At 35.4% G+C, this 15,129-nt stretch overlaps 1 protein-coding gene across 1 annotated transcript in view; it reads right to left on the bottom strand.

Moving 5' to 3' along the window:
• LOC148951433 (uncharacterized) overlaps nt 1-15,129 on the bottom strand; it is a 128,119-nt gene that overhangs the window by 7,323 nt on the left and 105,667 nt on the right. Inside the window, exons 2-3 of the mRNA XM_089091099.1 lie at nt 8,930-9,116; nt 6,979-7,147 (exon numbers count right to left, since the gene is read on the bottom strand). Coding sequence (XP_088947225.1) covers nt 6,979-7,147; nt 8,930-9,097 — 337 coding nt within the window. The 5' untranslated portion in view covers nt 9,098-9,116. The remainder of the gene's footprint in view (nt 1-6,978; nt 7,148-8,929; nt 9,117-15,129) is intronic.

The following is a 15,129-nucleotide window of genomic DNA, read 5'->3' as shown; positions in this document are numbered from 1 at the left end:
GTGCAAAAAATGTGGGTAAACCTCACTTTCTTGAGCTATAATTAGAGAAAGATCGATATGACTAGGACACATTTTTGCGAACGGAGGATGACGGAATGTCAAATATCCTCCTTGTTGGGCAACCGTCTAGGGCGAAACGAAAAGGAGGTCACCCAAAATGGAGTGGGAGGATGTCTTAAGGAAAGATTTAAGGGAAATGGGAACTTCTTGGGAGTGTGCAAAGAGGGAGGTTTTGAGTAGACTGTGATGGAGGAATTGCATGTGTAGCTGTGTTGGCCTCAGGTGACTTGGTACTACAGTGAGTTTTTAGTAGCAGTAGTAGTAGCAGTAATAGTGCTATGTGCGTATGCGGGTAAGGTAGGAAATGAGATCAGTGGCCGGTTTGGTGTAGAATCACAAGTTAACCATAGTTATTTCCTATCCTTGTTTAGACAGATTATTCTGATTAGACATCGTCCTAGGGAACACAGCAAGGGCTATGGCAGATCAATGCATCAGCTGGAAAGGTGAAACTCACTTAGACTTAGATTACATGGATGATTTGAGGGTCCTAGAAAACACACCGAGAAAAATATGGAAGACACGTCAAAAAGCTGAGCAAGATAGTTTAAATGTTTTCTGAAGTTATTACCTAAAGATAGTAAACCGTATTATCAAACAGCAAACTGTGCAAAAAGTACGGTTCAATCCAGCACTAAAGTTACACTACGCTACTTTCTCCAGATGGTAGATTGCCAAAGTTTGTTTTTTTGCCCAGCCATCTGGGGCCAAACGAAAAGCAAACGGCCCTGAATATAAAGAAAATTGAACCTTCATTAAAGGGTAAAGATTTTACACATACTATGGTGGAGGAGGAGTATGTACATCTGTTTGGAGTTAGACGAATTGGAATTGGTGCTCCTATGAGTTATTAGTAGTAGTAGCAGTAGAACTTTTGTTTTGTGTTGTATTCTATTCAGGTATATCTAAGAGAAAATTAGTTAACGGGAGGAGCGAATCTAAAACTAAGGCAAATTACAAGACAATAAACAGGCATTTATGACACAAATTTGTAAGAACTTCAAGATTTTAGAGGAGGTCCAATCCCTCTGCTCCACCCTAAGTATACGTCTGAGTTGATAACTTTTCCTTAGCAGTCTTAATTAAGAAAGTTATGAAATTACTCTTAAAATAGCAGCTTAACGATTAAAAAGCTGACATTTATAGATATTTTTCACATCCCATGAAGTTAAAGGTGGTCTTGATCCCCATAGCCACCTCTTCACTCCAACATAGAACCCTCACCGTGAACAAAACAAGGGAAAAGAATTAGTGCAAAGCAAAACAAACAAAAAGTTGCTGAAAGCGTGATAAAATGGCACATCTAGCCGGACACTAATATCATCATGGAAAAAAAATTGGGCACCTAAAGTTAGCCTCGCATCGCCAAAATTATTGGTTTATTTTCAAATCAAAAAATTGCCTGATTTCTTTTGAATGGTTCTTTTGAGAAAAGGAGTTTTTTTTTACTTTTTATTGTTAGTGCTTTTGAAAACTTAAGATTTTTTTTCCATTTTTTTGCGTCGCTTGCGATTTTCTTCTTAATCTACTTTTTAACTCTGAATGACTGCTGGAATATATAAACAGGTGATTTCATTTTGACACCCGACATGGGGCTAGTTTCTGTTTCAACATTACCAAACTATTTTTAAAATAGTGTATGAACTGACCTCAGAAGCTTTATTTCTAAAGATATAACCACTAAACCTTCAATCTGAGTTCTCATTCGAATTAGGCAATCACTTACAAGAAAAGAAGATAAAAACTGAGTATCAAAAGTTGCAAAGGTCATCCTTTCGGAATGGGGTTTATTCATTTATTCGTTTACGAATGCATGTAAAAAATAAAAAGGATAGAACAAAAAACAGTCGGACATTAAATAGGTCCTAGTATATTGGTGCCTGCGTATGACGACATTAAGGTGGATTCCATAAGTACGATTAAATAGGTCCCAGTACATTGGTGCCTGCGTATGACGACATTGAGGTGGTTTCCATAAGTACGGTTCAATAGGTCCCAGTACATTGGAGCCTGCGTATGACGACATTGAGGTGGATTCCATAAGTAAGGCTAAATAGGTCCCAATATATTGGTGCCTGCGTATGACGACATTTATGTTGAGCCCGTAAGGACGGCTAAATAGGTCCCAAAATATTGGAGCCTACGTATCAATGCTTTGATGTGGATCCCGTCAGTACGACTCAATAGGTCGCAATATAGTGGTGCCTGCGTATGAAGACTTTGAGGTGGATTCCATAAGTACGATTAAATAGGTTCCAGTACATTGGTGCCTGCGTATGACGACATTGAGGTGGATTCCGTCATTACGGCTAAATAGGTTCCAGAACATTGGTGCCTGAGTATGACGACATTCAGGTGGATCCCATAAGTAAGGCTCAATAGGTTCCAATATAGTGGTGCCTGCGTATCACGGCATTCAGGTGGATTCCATAAGTACGATTAAATAGGTCGCAGTACATTGGTGCCTGCGTATGACGACTTTGAGGTGGATTCCATAAGTACGATTCTTATACACACAACAATGAACAGCAAATCTGATGCTTGGATCAAACCGCAAGTAAACCCAGACATAAAAAGGCGTAGACAATTTTTGCCCCTTCTATCCTTTCTAATTTTAGGTACATATGTATTCAGCAATAACCAATATGTAGTAAATTAAATTTTTTTACACAATCATTAGTATTAGATTAGTACTACGTCATTGCCAAAATCGAACTGGGATAGGACTCATTTTAGCTTGGATGATTGTTTAAGTAAATCACCCAAAGTCTTTTTGGGAGCTTCTAGCTACTTTAAAGGATCCTAGAAATATAGGCCTGACAAGTAGATTGTTACAACAAGCATACACTAGTTAAGTTCAAATTTGCTCCTAGTTCCACTTTAATTTTAATTTCTACAGTTAGGTTAATCACTGTTCAGTGTCCAGACGCTTGAACAGAGAAGAATTCAGAATTCTCTTTCGAGGGGGGAAGGCAGTATCCTAATATTCGGTAAGAGAGGCAATATAGCTACAACACACTGAGAGGATTTACTGCAAGACTGTAGGAATATGCTCAAGGATACAGGCAAGACCAATCTTACCCGTGTTGAATTTCTGGAACTGTTAACTGTCAACTGTTTATTTGATTAATTCAACATAACAAAAAACATATACCCCCAACAGAGAGCAAAGCTCGTAAAATTGGGTATTAATAATAAAAAAAAAAAAAATAAAAAAAAAACAAAATAAAAAAAAAAACATTTTCTCATCATAACAAAAGAGAGAAAAAAGAAAAAAAAACCTGGTTAAAGAAAAAAACAAAAAACATAACAAACATAAAGAAAACAAACGCTGGACAAGTGGGGCATGGAAGGCTATCCCAACATGGGTAACAACTATAAAAAAAAAATAATGATAATAATAAAAAAATTTCTATTCCACCATCACAGGTCAATACATAATTTTAATATTTTCTTCCTTAGAACTGATATTTGCCGAAATGACTCAATTTGAATTCTATCTTTCAGCCTATATTTATTTGAAATAAATGGTATTTGGTATCTAATTGAAAATCTAGATCTTTCACAATTAACAAAGGGAATTCGATATGTTCCAGAACACCTAAGAGCCGAAGGAGGGGGCAGAATCAACAGAGATTTTTCATAAAAATAACTACTAGGATCTTGCATTTTAAAATGCCATATTGATATATTAAGTTCTCTTATATGTTTCAGATCTAATAAATTCAAGAAAAGAAATAATGTTTCATTTTCCGATGCATCTCTAAGTTTTGATGGACGATGTAAAAAATTTCCAAGTATTCTCACTGCTTTATTTTGAAGGATCTGTAGGGGTTTTATATGCGTCCAAAAAGTATTTAAATAAATAATTGTGCAATAATTTAAATAAGGAGCAATCAAAGAATGATAAATTATTTTTAAAATTGAAAATGGAAAAACATGTTGCAAACGATACATAGACCCAATATTTTGCGAAAGTTTCACCCTTAAATGATCAATATGAGTTTGAAATGACAAAAGGGGATCAATAAAAACTCCTAAATAACGATATGATTGAACTCTACGTATTTTATGCTCACCAACTTGAAGCTCCTGACATGAAATTTTTATTAGTAGCACGTTTTGAATGACCAAAAACCATAAATTCAGTCTTCTTAAAATTCGGTACTAAATAATTAGAAACAAACCATCGATTAACTGAACTAACAGTGTTAAACAAATTTTGAATTAATGTAGATGAATCCTTCGCTTTAACAGAAACAGCTGTGTCATCTGCAAATAAAATTGCAAGACCATTATTTCCCTGCAAACATCGTGGAAGATCATTAATATACATCAAAAATAAAAGTGGACCTAATACCGATCCTTGTGGGACACCAATATCTTCAAGATCATTTAAACTAGACAAATGTCCATCAACATCTACCACGATTTTACGTCCATAAAGGTATGATCTCATTATTTCTAGTCCTTTCCCTCTTATACCGGAATTTTCCATTTTATCAAAAAGAATTTCATGGTTTAAAGTGTCAAATGCTTTTTTAACATCATAAAAAACAGTAGATACATGATAATTACTATCTAAGCAGTCATTTATTTCTAATACAAGAGCTGCAACTGCTTGTTCCGTCGAATGGCCTGCCCTAAATACAAACTGATATTTGGTAAAAAAATTTATTTTATCTAGATAATTAGTAATCCTTCCTTTTAAAATTTTTTCCAATACTTTAGACAATGGTGATAAAATTGCAATAGAACGATAATTATTTGTATCAGATTTATCTCCTTTTTTATGCAATGGTATTACACGTGTAATTTTCCATCTTTTAGGAAATGTACCTGAGAAAATACATAAATTTAAAATATAAAGCAATGGTTCAAAAATTACGCCTGCAATATTTTTTAGCAAATTAGTTGAAAGTTCATCATATCCCAATGAATTACCATTTTTTAAATTCTTAATGACCTTTTGAAATTCTGCAAAAGTAACCGGGGACATAAATATGCTCGTATCTTCAGTGGGCGGTAGATATTTTTATGCGACCTTGGGGAAGAAAGGTCAACTTCTCCTGAAACAACAGATGATCCAATACTAGCAAAATATTCACTAAACTTCTTAGCAACAGCTTGTGGTCCTCTAAATTCTTTACCAATAATATCAAATAACACTTCAGGGTGTAACAACTTTTTATTTCTTCCAATTTTATCTTTAATCAAACTCCAAGTTTTTCTAGGGGAATCTGAATTTCGAAAGGATTTTTCATAATAAAGTCTTTCACTTACTCTAAGGATCCTTACCAGCATATTCTTATAATTTTTAACACGCGTTATATTTAGTTCCGTGGGATATTTTATTCTAATTGTATATAAACGATTTTTCTCATTAATAGATCTCAAAAGTGATTCATTTATCAAAGGTTTTTTTGGGGTAAGTTTCTTTCCTTTCGGGCTTTTATACGGGCAAAAAAGATCAAGCTTTTCATTCATAATATAATAAAATTTATCTAATGATTGGTTCGGATCCTTCTCATCAATTACAGGACTCCAATCAACATCACCAAGCCCTTCTTTTAACCTTAACACATTTTTATGTGAAAAATCTCTACGCTTGGTTTGATTTTTTTTAATTATGCGGAAAATTTATAAGAAAATCAGACATAATTATACAGTGGTCAGATGAATCATCAGGAATAATAAATGTATTAACAGCACTATAAGGTGAAAAAATATTATCAACAAGTGAAAATGATGTATCAGCTATTCTAGAGGGCACAAAACATACGGGGTTTAGTCCATAAGATAGTGGGCCCTCCAAAAACTGCAAAATATTTCTATCTATTCTATTCTGATCTGCAGATAGGAGTTTCATTAAATCAATATTAAAATCACCCATAACTAAATAAGGAGTATTAAGACTAGCTAATTTATCCAACATACTTTCAAAATGATTTTTAAATTCTATCTGGCTGGATGACGAAGTACGGTAAATAACTGCAATTAAAAACTTCCGATTATTTGGAAAAGAGCATTCAACTACACAAGATTCAAAAATCATTTTAATATTCATTGGCAAAAAATCAATCCTTATACGTGCTGGTATGCAATTTTTAATCAAAACACCTAGACCCCCTTGTTTTTGTCTTTTCCGACCGATTTGAAAAAATTGGTAATCTTTTACATGTATATTTTCAATTGAAAAATCATCTAAAAAAGTTTCACATAGGCCTAATATATCTGTGTCTGAATCCGACAAAAAAGTTTCAATCACATCCTGCGCAGTCCTCCAACCCCGGCAATTCCAAAACGACATCCTACTTGTATTTACATTTTTTCTTACCAACTCATTCATAAATGTATATTGATTTTTTGGAATATCAAAATTACTAGAAGTATCTTCATCATCACCAGCTACAATAGTTTGAAAAATTGACTGAAATGAAAGAGAATTCCGCTCAAATTCTTTTAACCTTGATGATGGAATTTCACGATTATCTCTGTCCATTATCAAATATTAATCCCACGGAAGGTTGTTTGATTTTGACCATTCTTCCTTTGTTGTCCAACGCCCCCCGTTCAATATTATTTTTTATACGACGACAATAAAAGAATTTAATTTTTTATTCAAGTATTTTAGACTTATAGAAAAATGAGGAAGTTGTCCAAGTTTTTTTTTTTATCAGTTTTCTTAACTTAAACATGTAAAAAAGTACAGGCCATTTATTCTAGTAATATCTTAAATTTTTTTGTCATATAACTTTTGTTTTTTTTTTTTGGGGGGGGAGGGGGTCCACTTATAGAGTCCCCTCCTTTCTCTGGACATATGAGTGGAATGGATCAACTGAATGTGATCTTCAGGTTTTAAATTTACTAATACTAGTTTATTATCTTTAAACCGCAATAAATGAGAATCATACAGACCAGCATTTATAAGCAAAATTATTCCTAGAAGCATATCGTCAGATTTTGGATTGATGACAGCAGCAGAAAAGAGGCGGTAGATGGTAAAACAGACAGTTGTCATTATCGATGTGAGGCTAAAAAACAGGAACAGCCATTCTTCTCGCTCGATTAACTCAAAACTCTTAAACTGAAAATAAAGTAATGTAAATACCTACAAAACGCCATATTACCTTAGAACTGGAAGAAACAATATATACGTTATGGTAAAAATAACCAACGGAGCATAAAGGCTTGATACTATATCTAAAGAAAATCAAACTATTACACACACAAACCGTCGGTTGTTACAATCGCTTCTTATGAAGGATTAACTAAAAAAAACAAGTTTTTAAACTAAAAGTAAAGAGCAACATTAAAACTTAAAACGAACAGAAATTATTCCGTATATGAAAGGGGCTGTCCCCTCCTCAACGCCTCGCTCTTTACTCTAAAGTTTTTTATTGTTTTAAAAAATAAAGTTGTGAGACAGAGTCAAACTTTAGCGTAAAGAGCGAGGCTTTGAGGAGGGGACAGGCCCTTTCATATTATGAGTAATTTCTGTTCGTTTTAAGTTTTAATGTCGCTCCTTACTTTCAGTTAAAAAAACTTGTTTTTTTTGTTCTGAACGTTTTTGAATTAATGCAGCTTTGATTTTGGCTCACCGTACATGAATAGTTGAATCGTAATTCGCATATTAATTTTCCATTTTTTGGCTAAATGGCTTTTTCAGAATTTTGATCTAACGAAACTTGCGAATTATCTTACGTAACGAATTTCTACATTAGTTTGTTTTATTACGTATATTAGGGAGTTTACTCCCTAGTCAATACCCCGCTCTTTACGCTAAAGTTCGAATTTTGTTCGAATCACAAACCCATGAATCACAAAGGCCGGTTAATTAGAATAGATAACTCTTTTGAAAATACTAAACAAAACTTTAGCGTAAAGAGCACGCATCCGTGATCTTTCTTCTGGCAAAAAATACAAAATTCCACATTTTCTGATGGTGTGATTTTCATTACAGTTCTATGACTTATATGGGTTGTTTCCCCCTTTTTTCGAAAATGAGGCACATTTTCTCCGGCGCGTAAATTTTGATGGGTGAGACTAAACTTGCTGAAATATAAATATTTCAAATCAGCATAAAAATCTGATTCTTCTCACGTATCTATTTGTATCAAAATTCCATTTTTTTAGAGTTTTGGTTACTATTGAGCCAGGTCGCTCCTTACTTACAGTTCGTTACCACGAACTGTTTGAAAAGTATATACATTTTAAAATAAAACTGGAACTTGGAAATAAAACAGGAAAAGATCTGTTCCTGTTCCTGTCCACATGGATGGTTTTGAGCGAGTCAGGAATATGACACCCGATGACTCTTCTAGCAAGAAAAAAAAATCTTCAAACACGTTAAAAATTTGCCTTAGTTTAACGTTTTTGGAAAAACATGACACAAGACAGTTCTTGATGTGGGGCGGTTGAAATACCTGTAAGAAGCATAATTCAACCACAGAGTTTATTCTACTATGCAACAAATAACGCAAATTCGTGTGACATTTTTTGTTCTTTTCACAGCAGTACGCATGGCAGGAAATCAGTGTCAAATAGGAGTAAAATTTCAAAGCAAGAGGAAAAGATTAAACTAAGTACCGTAGCTAAATGACTCCGATTTAACATATACTTTTAGCTAGCTAAATGAATACAATTACATACTGCTCTATCAGACAAAATCAATATACGAGTTAAGATGAAACGACAAATACATTTAAAGTTCGGTTTCTGTGCTTGCTCATTTTATAGCCTTTTTGTTGTAAGTCTTACTGTACACAACCGCTCCCAACAAAAAAAATGAAGGCCTTGCAATTCAGTTTGTGAGCTTAGTCTTTTCAAGAACAAAAAACACACCTATGTTTTACAAAACAAAACTTACTTTACCAAAAAATGTTTTCCTCAGTCCTGGTACAGTCTTTAATATCGTTTCATTGACTCTTCGAGTCATGACGTTTTCTGAAGAAGAAGGTTGAAGGTTAGCTCCCCGACTACTATAATCAGTTGGACTTACCGTGGCCAAAAGCGCCACTCCTTCGTCACTAGTCATTTTCAGCTTAATAATTTACCTGAAAAACACTAGTCATAATAAATATGCATCCACTATTCTACCTCATAGGACTATACAGCCGAAAAACTAATGAGAGATTGTGTTGAATTATTTTTTAAGAGGAGAAGGGGAGGGGTGAATGTCAGAAGTGCAATTTCAGGCCTCAATTTTGCCAGAGGCCTTGTACCCAATTTTAGTGAGGATCTAGCATGAGCTTTTTTATATTGTGAGGATCTAGCATGAACTTTTTTATACAATTTTTTTTTTATTGCAGCAATAAAAATTGCAAACTTTTGACGAAAATTTGATATAATTTTGAAAAAAAAATTCATTTCAGGGCGCTTCACAGTAATAGACACATTATATAGACGAAGCCATAAAAAAACTGAAGCCAGGTTTTTTTTTTTTTATACAATAGAACCATTGACTTTAACTAGCACGATAATTTTAGGGAGAATACTTAGGTTGTAGCTTCCTGGAAATATATGAGTTTTGTTGGTTTCCAATAATAATTCAAATTACAGCAAAATTAAGAACAAGCATATTTATCTCGAGAACAATAATAAATGCCTCTAAAGCAACTTTTTAAGGTTGATTTTACAAGCAATCAGAATTCTTGTAAAGCCAAAATCTAGGGCTAACATCTTTTTGATATGTTTTTCTTTTGGAAAAATGTTACAATGTTTTTCCCAAAATTCTTGTATAGCCAAAATAAAGGGCTAAATTATTTTTGATTTGTTTTTATTTTGAAAAAAATGTTACCATGTTTTTTCCAAAATTATTGTATACCAAAAATATAGGGCTAACATATCTTTGATTTGTTTTTATTTGGAAAAAAATTTTACCAAGTTTTCTCCAAAATTCTTGTATAGCCAAAATCCAGGGCTAACATCATTTTGATATGTTTTTATTTAGAAAAAAAGGTTAACAAATTTTTTCCATAAAAAAACTGGAGTGCTTTGATATAAGGCATGCAACTGGTTTTTAAGCAACAAAATTACAAAGCAGAACAAAACCAACTGTACGAATGCCAGGGGAAGAGGTGAGTGCAACGAGAGCTACAATACGACAACATACAAGAGGTGAGAAGAAACCTAAGAACAACAACAATATGCACCTCAGGATTAAAAAAAAAAAAACTGTTTTAGCAAACAACTTTTGAAGTATTGACATTTCGTGATAATGCTAAACTAGACGGAATTCCAGACACAGGGAGACAGATTCCCAATTGAAAAGCCTGATTTTTTAGTATGGTGAAATGATCTTGTAGTTGATCTTGTTTTGGTGCTTATGACCAATTTGTACATTTTCATATACGTATTTATTTCCTTTACCATAAAAAGTATATCTTGTTTTTAATTATCATTTCAAGTTGATCAATTTGTATAGAACGGTAAAGTCTACAATTATAAAGCAATGAAAACATATAGTGAGGCCGTTAAACGGAAAATATCATTAGAATCGGGCACTTCTGGCAAAAAGCACCAAAATTGGTGGAGATATAGATTAAAGCACGAGGAGTCCAATGGTGACGGGAAGCACGTCGAGCGGACGCTCAAAACACCTTTACGAGCCCCCGAAGAGTTAAAAAGCGCAAGTTTTCCAGTCTCTCTAGACACGCATCAAAACCTCTGACAATACGTTTTAAGATATGAATAAAAATAAAAAGCAAATCGTGGCTAAATAAAAAGCAAAGGATTGCTCTGAAGTTAGTAATATAGCGCTAAAAGAAGTGCATAAAACACAAAATGGAAGCGCCTATTCCATGGAATACAAAAATTGGCAAAAACATAGTTTAGAGTAATAGAGGTTCGACTATTGTAAGAAGCAGCTCGAGTTTCTCTGTCCAAGCGCGTATTTGCGCGCTAAAAAGCGCGCAAAACTGATGGAAAACTGCTGCCTAAGTAAAGAACGATGTGGGCACAATGTGTGTTTTTTTCTCCTCACCCGGGCACTTCGTATCGAAGGAGCTGTCGTAGAAACTTCGAAAAGAAATCATCCGATTGGAAATTGAAGTGGCAAGTGCGCTTTTAAAGAGTCGAAAGTGATTGGAGGGCAACTAGCCCCCCCACGCCTGTAATTCTCTCAAACACTGCCACTCAAAATTTTGAGATAGCCATTTTGTTCAGCGTAGTTGATTTCCAGATAGAAAATATGTTTTTGAGGAGGGCACTCCCCCACAACCCTCAGGAAAAGGGTTTTCAGTTATGCCCTGAAGGCATATAAGAACGATGTTGGCACAATGTACTATTTATTATTTTTTTCCTTTAGAAAAGGGCACTTCATATGGAAGGGGTCGTCGTAGAAACTTCAAAAGGGGCTCATTCAATTGGAAATTGAGAGTTCTAGTGCCCTTTATAATAGTCGAAAGTGATTGGAGGGCAACCAGCCCCCCCCACGCCCATCATTCCCCCCAACACATCCAATCACAATTTTGAGATAGCCACTTTGTTCAGCATAGTTGATTTCCAGATAGAAAATATGTTTTTGAAGAGGACACTCCCCCACAACCCTCAAGGCAAGGGTTTCAAGTTATGCCCTGGGGGCATATAAGGTTTTTATAGAAGGCGTTGTCCTACAAACTTCAAAAAAGGCTCATTCGATTGAAAATTCAAAGGGCTAGTGCCCTTTTTAATAGTCGAAAGTGATTGGAGGGCAACTAGTCCCCCCCTCCACGCCCATCATTCCCCGAAACACATCCAATCAAAATTTTGAGATAGCCATTTTTTTCAGCGTAGTTGATTTCCACATGGAAAATATGATTTTGAGGAGGACACTCCCCCAAAGCCCTCAGGGCAAGGGTTTTAAGTTATGCCCTGGGGGCATATAAGGTTTTTATAGAAGGCGTTGTCGTAGAAACTTCAAAAAAAGCTCATTCGATGGGAAATTCAAAGGGCTAGTGTCCTTTTTAATAGTCAAAAGTGATTGAAGGGAAACTAGCCCCCCCACGCCAATCATTCCCCCGAAAACATCCAATAAAAATTTTAAGATAGCCATTTTTTTCAGGGTAGTTAATTTCCAAATAAAAAATGTATGTTTGAAGGGGATACCACCCCGCAACCCTTAGGGTCGGGATATAAGTTACAACAAGGGGACGACGAAGTTTTGTATTGAAGTCTGTGGTATAAAGGCTTGAAAAAGGGCTAAATTAGTTTGAAATTGCAGCGAATGGTGCCCTTTTTAATAGTCAAACATGATTTGATGGTAACTATTCCCCCCCTCACGCCCAACTTTTCCCCAAACACATCCAATCCAAATTTTTAGATAGCCATTTTATTCAACGTAGTTGAAAGTTTTGGAAATTAGGTCTTTAAGGATGACAACCCCTCCCCCCATAGCCCTCAGGGCAAGAGTTGTAAGTTATGCCCTGGGGGCATATATAAAGTTTTTATTGAAAGCGTTGTCGTATAAACTTCAAAAGGGCTCATTCAATTGGAACGCCCCTCTCACACCCACCATTTCCCCAAACGAATCAAATCCAAATTTTTAGATATCCATTTTGTTCAACGTAGTCGAACGTTCTAGAAATTAGGCATCTTAGGATGATAGACCCCTTAGAACCCTCACTGCAAGGGCTGAAAGTTTTGCCCAGGGGGCATATAAGGTTTATATAGAAAGCTGTTGTATAAATCACAGGCAGCACGATCGCACAGCCTAAGTAAAGAACGGGGACACTCGAGAACGAGACAAGAAACGGGGACTAAGTAAAGAGGAGGACACTCCCCCACAACCCTCAGGGTAAGGGTTTTAAGTCATGCCCTGGGGGCATATAAGAACGATGTTGGCACAATGTATTATTTATTATTTTTTTCCTTTAGAACAGGGCACTTCGTATCGAAGAAGTTGTCGTAGAAACTTCGAAAAGGTCTCTTTCAATTCGAAATTGGAGAGACTTGTGCCGTTTTTAATAGTCGAAAGTGATTGTAAGGCAACTAAAACCCCTTCCACGCCCACCATTTCCCGAAACACATCCAATCAAAATTTTGAGGTAGCCATTTTGTTCAGCGTAGTTGATTTCCAGATAGAAACTATGTTTGTGTTGAGGACAGTCCCCCACTGCCCTTAGGGTAAGGGTTGTAAGTTATGCCCTGTGGGCATATAAGGTTTTTTATAGAAGGCCTTGTCGTAGAAACTTTAAAACAGGGTCATTCAATTGCAAAATCAATGGGTTAGTACCCTTTTTCATGGTCATAAGTGATTAGAGGGCAACTAACCCGACTCTCACGCCCACCTTTTCCCCAAACACATCTAATCAAAACTTTGAGATAGCCATTTTATTCAACCTAGTTTTAAGTTCTGGAAATTAGGTCTTTGAGGATGACACCCCCTACAGCCCTCGGGAAAAGGGTTGTAAGTTATGCCCATAGGGCATTTGAGATTTTTATAGAAGGCGTTGTCGTAGAAACTTCAAAAAGGGCTCATTCGATTGGAAATTAAAATGGCTAGTGCCCTTTTTAATAGTCAAAAGTGTTTGGAAAGCAAATAACACCCCTTCCACGCCCAGGGCAAGGGTTGTAAATTATGCCCTGGGGGCATATAAGATTTTTATTGAGTCTTGTCGTAGAAACTTCAAAAAGGCTCATTTGATTGGAAATTGAAAGGGCTAGGGCCGTTTTTAATAGTTGAAAGTGATTGGAGAGCGACTACCGCCCTTGTCACGCCCGCCATTTCCCCAAACACGTCCAATCTAAATTTTGAAATAGCCATTTTGTTTAACGTAGTGGAAAGTTCTGAAAATTTGGTCAAAGAAAATGACAACCATCCTGAAATACCTTGAGGAAGGGCTGTAATTTATGCCCTGGGGGCATATGAGGCGCTTATAGAAAGCGTTGTCGTTTCCAAAAGGGGTCATTCGTTCGGAAATTGAAAGGCCTAGTGCCCTTTTTAATAGTCGAAAGTGATTGGAAGGCGTGACATTTTATAGTAAAGATCGACGAAGTAAAATGTATTATTTTTTGTTGTTGTCGTTTAGACCAGGGCACTTCGTATAAAAGGAGTTGTCGTGGGAACTTCGAAAAGGGCTCATTCAATTGAAAATAGAAAGGGCGGATGACTTTTAATAGTCTAAAGGGATTGGAGGGCAACTAATCCCCCTTCCACTCCCACCCTCCCACGCCCACCCTCCCATTTGCACATTATGTTTAAAAACTATATGTTGCCTTAAGATTAAATCAAAATGCAACGTGTTAATGCTATTTCCCAATTAGGCATCTCAGCAGTATCCCAAGAGCGGTTGAGGGTATTATATTCAAACCTTCGGGGCTACTTCTGCTATTATAATGTAGCCAAGTGTAAATAGCGTAAGCCTATTCAAGCAATCAATGAAACTAAACAGATTTTCTTGCGAATGATATCAGGTTTTCCATTTCAGGTCCACTAGAGGAGGTAGGAAACTAAATTAATCACTGCTATTTGTCTCCAGATTTTTAAAAGGGTGTAGTTTTTTAAAAATTGCTGAAAATTTTTCTCCAGCATACAAATAGCAGGCCAAACTATAAAGTCTTAAAAACGAAAAGATTTAAAGTATTACTTTTCTTTTTCCCTGAAAAGACTTTGTCTGTAAAAAACGAACAGAAATTAATTAAAAAAAACTTTTTTCAAAAAATAACCTTTCAAAGAAAAGTAAAGAACTCCATTAAACAAAAAATGAGCAAAAATAAAATAAAATAATCTACCAAGCGTGAAACTACCCCAAATCAGCATCAATAAATAAATGAAACCCAAAACGAACAGAAATTACAATAAATAACCGATTCAAACTCAAAACGAGCAGAAATTAACATAAGTTGAGCGCAAAGCCCTTATGCCTTCCCAAGGCCAGAAAAAAATTTGAACTTTACTGAAAAAATACAAATGAATGTGCATTTTCCGTTTAATATACAAATACTGATATTTAGTAATCAAAATGTTAATATTATTTGATTTATTAAAGTTATAAAAGTAAAAACATTTATATTTTTTTAGCAAAGTACAAATTTTGTTCTGGCCTTGGGAAGGCATAGGGGTTTTATGCCCAACTTATGTCAATTTCT

This window comes from Artemia sp. Qi Xiang Cuo, chromosome 6 (genome assembly GCF_049724085.1).
Source record: "Artemia sp. Qi Xiang Cuo chromosome 6, ASM4972408v1, whole genome shotgun sequence".
Lineage (NCBI taxonomy): Eukaryota > Metazoa > Arthropoda > Branchiopoda > Anostraca > Artemiidae > Artemia > Artemia sp. Qi Xiang Cuo.
Note: the sequence above shows the minus strand (reverse complement) of the source record. Positions and strands in the feature narration are given on the sequence as shown.